At 52.8% G+C, this 5,511-nt stretch overlaps 1 protein-coding gene across 1 annotated transcript in view; it reads left to right on the top strand.

Moving 5' to 3' along the window:
• Positions 1-438: 438 nt before the first annotated feature.
• OPHN1 (oligophrenin 1) overlaps positions 439-5,511 on the top strand; it is a gene marked incomplete at both ends in the record, with an annotated part of 6,906 nt that continues 1,833 nt past the window's right edge. The window contains 5 exons of the mRNA XM_008935416.1: positions 439-540; positions 1,778-1,888; positions 2,585-2,689; positions 3,667-3,835; positions 5,064-5,164. Of these exons, the coding sequence (XP_008933664.1) occupies positions 439-540; positions 1,778-1,888; positions 2,585-2,689; positions 3,667-3,835; positions 5,064-5,164 (588 nt within the window). The remainder of the gene's footprint in view (positions 541-1,777; positions 1,889-2,584; positions 2,690-3,666; positions 3,836-5,063; positions 5,165-5,511) is intronic.

The raw sequence follows: 5,511 nt of genomic DNA, 5'->3' as shown, positions 1-5,511 counted from the left end.
TCACAAAGCTGTTCTTGTCCCAGATGCCTCTGTGGCTGCAGCCTTTGCCCCGTTGTGTCTGGCTGATGTGAACAGCACGTTGGCCAATGGGGCAGGTTCCTCATGGATTAGCACAGCTCAAGCTTGGTTGGCAGTGGAGAGACTGAGAGGGGGAACAAAACCTTGGTGGGGCTTCTGCTGCAATGCTGACAGGACAAAATACTTCAAGTGCTTGTGCCACAAAGTGTTGCCAGAGCTTGATCTTGAGCAGTAACTCAATCCAGCATGGGCTGGATGGACTGTGAATGCAGAGCAGATGGGAAGTGGCCTCCTGTTCTGGTGAGCTGGCCAGGATTCCCCCATGGGAATACTGAACTGCACAAGAGTTCTAGGTGTTATCACATGTTCTTCTCTGGAAAATGCCAATAACTGGTTCTGCTTCAACTCTTGCATCTGCAGGAAAGAAAGAAGAAGTTTGAGAAGGATGGTGAGAAGTTCTATTCCATGCTGGATCGCCATTTGCATTTGTCTTCCAAAAAGAAGGAGTCCCAATTGCAGGAGGTGTGTATGGAGTTTTCCTCAGAGCTGGGTCCAGAAACACCACCACCAGCTGCTCTAGACCTTAAAGGAGTGGGGGGGAAGTCATCCCTTTCAGTCTCCAGTTGAGGCTGGTAAGCAGTGGGGAGTCCCTGAGGCCTGGGTTCTCTGGATGAGAGCAGGGCAGCCAGAAACACCACCACCAGCTGCTCTAGATCTTAAAGGAGTGGGGGGGAAATCATCCCTTTCAGTCTCCAGTTGAAGCTGGTAAGCAGTGGGGTGTCCCTGAGGCCTGGGGTCTCTGGATGAGACCAGGGGGTCAGGATCAGAGTTCTTGGCGTGTTGGACAGCAGCGGTGGCCCCACGCATCATCATCCCCTGCTCCCACCCCTATGGCACAGGGCTGGGGACTGGCCACTCCTTCACCTGCTCGGGGGACTGACCTGGCTGAGAGATAGGCAGTGGTGATTGTCTTTGCCAGGCTGGTTCCTGCCCAGCTGGCGGGTGTTGGCCTGTGGTGGTGCTGAGCTGCAGGCAGACGGGGGGTGCCCCTTCCACCAAACGTGTTGCGACAGGAGAGGGGGACCCGGGCTGTGCAGCCCACATCAGAGAGGCTGGGTCACACCAGGGCTGTCAAACCAGCTGTCAGACCAACCCTCAGGGTCTGGCGGGTGGAGAAGGAGCTTATGCCAACGTGTCGGAGGCGCTGCGGGACAGCCGCGCCCCTGCAGAGCGGGCTGAGGATCTGGACCCAGAAATGAAGGGGAGGCAGAACAGAGCAGGCTTGGGAAGAATGGCCAGTGTTCCAGTCTCCTGGCTCTGTGCAAAGGGTTCAGATCCTGGGCTGGACACCTGGGCAGGCGTCTTCTGAAACGAGGACTGGACTGTTTGTGTGTTGACAGGCAAATGCTATTCAAATGCTGTCAAGCCAGATGGTCTCTTCTCCCAGGTAACCAGCGATAGGACAGGAGGAAATGGGCTTAAGTTGTGTCAGGGGGGGTTTTGATTGGGGATTGGGAAGAATTTTTTTCCTGGCAGAGTGGTGAGGCCTTGGCCCAGGCTGCTCAGGGAGGTGGTGGAGTCCCCAGCCCTGGAGGGGTTCAGAAAACGTGTGGACGTGGCACCTGGGGCCATGGGTTAGTGGTCATGGGAGTGTTGGGTTGATGATTGGGCTTGATGATCTCAGAGGTCTTTCCCAGCCTTAATAATTCTATGATTTTTTAATGAATTTTCTTTTTTCACCTCTCCCTCTTTCTTCCAGGCTGACCTTCAGGTTGACAAAGAGAGACACAATTTCTTCGAGTCCTCCCTGGAGTATGTGTACCAGATCCAGGAAGTACAAGAAAGCAAGAAATTCAGTATTGTTGAGCCGGTAGGAGCTTCCTTTCCTTTCAGGCCCTGTTCTTTGATGCTCAGATCTGCTGACAGTCACAGGAAGGGATAAGTCACCACGTTGGATTCCATCCTGGGGAGTCTCATGATGGGGCAGGAGTTAACCTTGCACACGGGGTTGCTGCAGCTCAACAGCCTTAGTGGTGTTTGATGGAGCACTGTGGAGCCACAGACTTGTTTGTCGTGTCTGTAAGTTGATCCTGCAGAGCAGGCTGGACACTGTAGGTAGCTGGAGCTCTTGTTATGGGCTTGGTAAGCATGAGCTGCCCTCAGAGGGAGGGAGCTGCTGCCTGGTGTGCTTACCTGCCACGGCACAGAGCGGTGGTCCCAGGTCCTGGCTGCATGTGGGGACCTGCCCTGAGGGGGTGGCTCCACCTGAGCACTGGACGTGGCTGCGTGTGGGATCGTGTAGGTCTTGTGGAGGCTGCAGCTCTGCTCCTGCTCTCTCTGCAGGGTCTTTCATGTCGGGTGTGTTTCATTAAAACAGCCGTGTGGGTGGTAGACCTGGGCCTTAGGGACACTGGTGCATCAGTTGTACTAAGACTTGCATCACTCCAAAATCATAAGGAAAAACCCACACACGTTTGCATAGATAATTTCTGAAACTGTTTCCTATTCATCTTCCTTCTGATTAGAAATATAGAAGTTTAACCTGTGTCCTCTCTCTCCTTTGTAGGTGCTGGCTTTTCTCCACAGCCTCTTCACTTACAACAACCTGACAGTTGAGCTCACGCAGGATTTCCTCCCTTACAAACAGCAGCTCCAGCTCAGCCTGCAGAATGTGAGTTCCTGCCCAGATGAAGGATTTTTTGCATGTGACTTTTATTCTCGTTTGTAGTTAAACGTGGCAAAGCTTTTCCATGCAAAACAGACTGTCTGTGTTTGGGTTGTGGGAGGTGCAGATAAAGTTCCTTCCTTCTCAGTTCACACATATTTTCTCCTTTCCTGCACGACAGAGTCTGCAGGTGCTATTGTAGTGTTTTTCAGAACTAACAGATTCTGTCTGGAAGGGGCTGTTGCAATTGTACCATTTAACCTTGTGTATATGCAGGCCTGAGAATTTCTTCCAATTTCATGGCACTGGAATTATACACATCTTCTAAAGAGGCCTCCAGTGGTGATGCAAATGCCTCTGTTTACTGTGTGCTTTGGTAGGCTCCTGGCTGAGGATACTCCCAGGGTAAAATATCCCTGTCCTGTTCCTTTTCTCCTCAGTCTTTCATGGCTGGCCCTCATTCCTGCAGAACAACCACCATAAATCTGTGCCAGGCTGAGTTTGCTGCTGGCTCATTAGCTGGTCTCAGTGGAGTCCTGTAAGGATGCCTTGATTTTTGTACCCTGTGTTGATGTGACTCTTTAAAATGATTTCATGCCAAGCAGTGGAGCGTGATAGTTTTGTAGGAGAATATGCCTGTTACCTAAACAGTGATGCAAAGAGGCGTTCAGGTGCTTCCTTCTCCTCCACCTAACCTTAAAATGTGCCAGGTCTCTTTTACTGAAAGAACAAGTGTCCTCCCAGTCATGACTCCTCAGCACCATGTCCATGCACGGTCTGTTAAACCTTGTCTCTTCAGTCATCCTTAAGAGTCCAGTGTTCTTACAGCTGGAGTTTTCATGTGAATTTGTGGAGTGGCTTTCACATCTTGTACTGTGGGGACGGATGTGTTTCTGCCACAGCACCTAGAACTGGACCAGGAACACCTGAAGTTCCTTCTTGGCTTATGTTCAAATGTGCTGCTTTGTATTTTCTCTTAACAGACAAGGAATCATTTTTCCAGCACGCGGGAGGAGCTGGAAGACCTGAAGAAGAGGATGAAGGAAGCTCCCCTGACCTGCAAGCTCCCTGGGCAGCCGACCATTGAGGGCTATCTCTACACTCAGGAGAAATGTAAAGGCTTCTATATGCACCTGACTGTGCTGGGAACTCGTGAGCCTGGGCTGCCCTGCTCCTGGCCTCGCTCGGCTCCCGTGCCCAGGCCAGCTGTGGCCGTGGTGGCACCGTGGGCTGTGCTGCTTGGGCTGTCACTGCCTGCCCATGCCCAGGGCATCACCAGAGCTTTAGCTGCCAGCTTTCTCAGCACGAGCCATGTAAGCAAGTTGCTAATTGCCTGCGCTCAAATTAGATGAGATCTGTGAGTCCGCTGGAGAGAGCAGAGCTCTGGCAGACTGCACCTTGGCTGTGTTGTATCAGAAGGAGCCTGGTGTCCTGCCCAGCTTCCCTCTCACAGCGTCTCCTGAAGTGTGGACCGGGGCTGAGAGAGAAGCTGCTGAGCACAAAACTGGTTGTGAGTCTGGGCAGAATCAAATCAGACCAAATTCAGGGCCTTACAAATACCAGCTGTAGCTTTCCACGGCCCTGCCAGCACGAAGAGCCGTGGGACAACAGCCTGTGTGCAGAGCTGTGGCCTCTGAGTCAACAGACAACTTACTCTGTGAGCAGTTAGGTTTCAGATTATATGTACAGATGTATTTATACATGTGTTTGCATAGATACATTTATCCTGCGTTTAAAAGAAAACACATAGGCAGTCATTTCAGACCACAAACAAATTGGCATGTTCCTGCTTGCCAGTGACTGCTCGCTGCCTCTGTTTATGTTTCTCCTTTGAATTGATTATGAAGAGAGCTGTTCCTCCCAACAGCTTCATCTTACAAACAAACGACAGAAAAAATATCAGCTGAAGTATTTCTTATAAAGGGGTTCAGAAAAACGACAATAAGTGTAGTGTGATGTAAGTAGGAACTTTAGAGCGTTTTAAAGGTGCCGTTGTCTTTATTACCCAGTTTTCATCAACAGGAAAAAGTAGTGGAGTCTGTGTGAAACAGGCATTCAAGACACATAGGCTCCTGCCAGTGTAGGTCTTGGCTGGACTAGGCCAAACCAGCCTGGCTCACGACCAGAGGCCCACAAACACCCTTTCACCAGCAGCACTTGGGGAGGGCACTGGAGATGGCTGCTGCCCTGAACTCCTCCTCTCCTCCCCCTGCTCCTCCTGGCTCTTGCCATTGGAGATGCTGGTGAAGGAGGTGTCCCCGTGGGCCGTTCCTGGCCATCCCCAGAGAAGTGCAGACATGTGGGCAGTGCCAGCTGTGCCCTGCCCGCTGCATCCAGCCAGGGCTTTGTCTCTGACTCCAGCTTCCCGTGTGTTCTGCAGGGGCGTTGGGCATCTCCTGGGTGAAGTATTACTGCCAGTATGAGAAAGAGGCAAAAACCTTGCGGATGACGCCCATGGACCAGAAGCCTGGAGCTAAGCAAGTGAGTTGGTTTCTTGGAGGCATGTGTGTGAACGTTGATCCGGTCTCACCTTCAGCCCACCCGTGTCATCTCTGTGAGCCAGCCGAGGTGCAGGTGCCAGGGGCAGAGCAGCAGAGGCCACCCCACTGCTGGGGGTCGTCCAGGCGTGCGGGCAGCGGGCTGGTGCCCATGCTGGGGCTGTGGAAGGGCTCCTGGCCTGGGCCTCCTGCCCCCAGCCTGCCCGGCCGCACGGGAGGGCAGTGTGGTGTGACCTGAGGGGAACACCCCTGTGCCGAGGAGTTCCACCTCCCTCTCCCCCAGCTGACCCGAGCCCTGCAGGGCTGGGCAGCCGAGGCACAGGCTCGTGT

The sequence above is a fragment of the Merops nubicus genome, unplaced genomic scaffold, assembly GCF_000691845.1.
Source record: "Merops nubicus isolate BGI_N331 unplaced genomic scaffold, ASM69184v1 scaffold27892, whole genome shotgun sequence".
Lineage (NCBI taxonomy): Eukaryota > Metazoa > Chordata > Aves > Coraciiformes > Meropidae > Merops > Merops nubicus.
The sequence above is the reverse complement of the archived record's forward strand: the minus strand, read 5'-3'. Positions and strand labels throughout refer to the sequence as shown.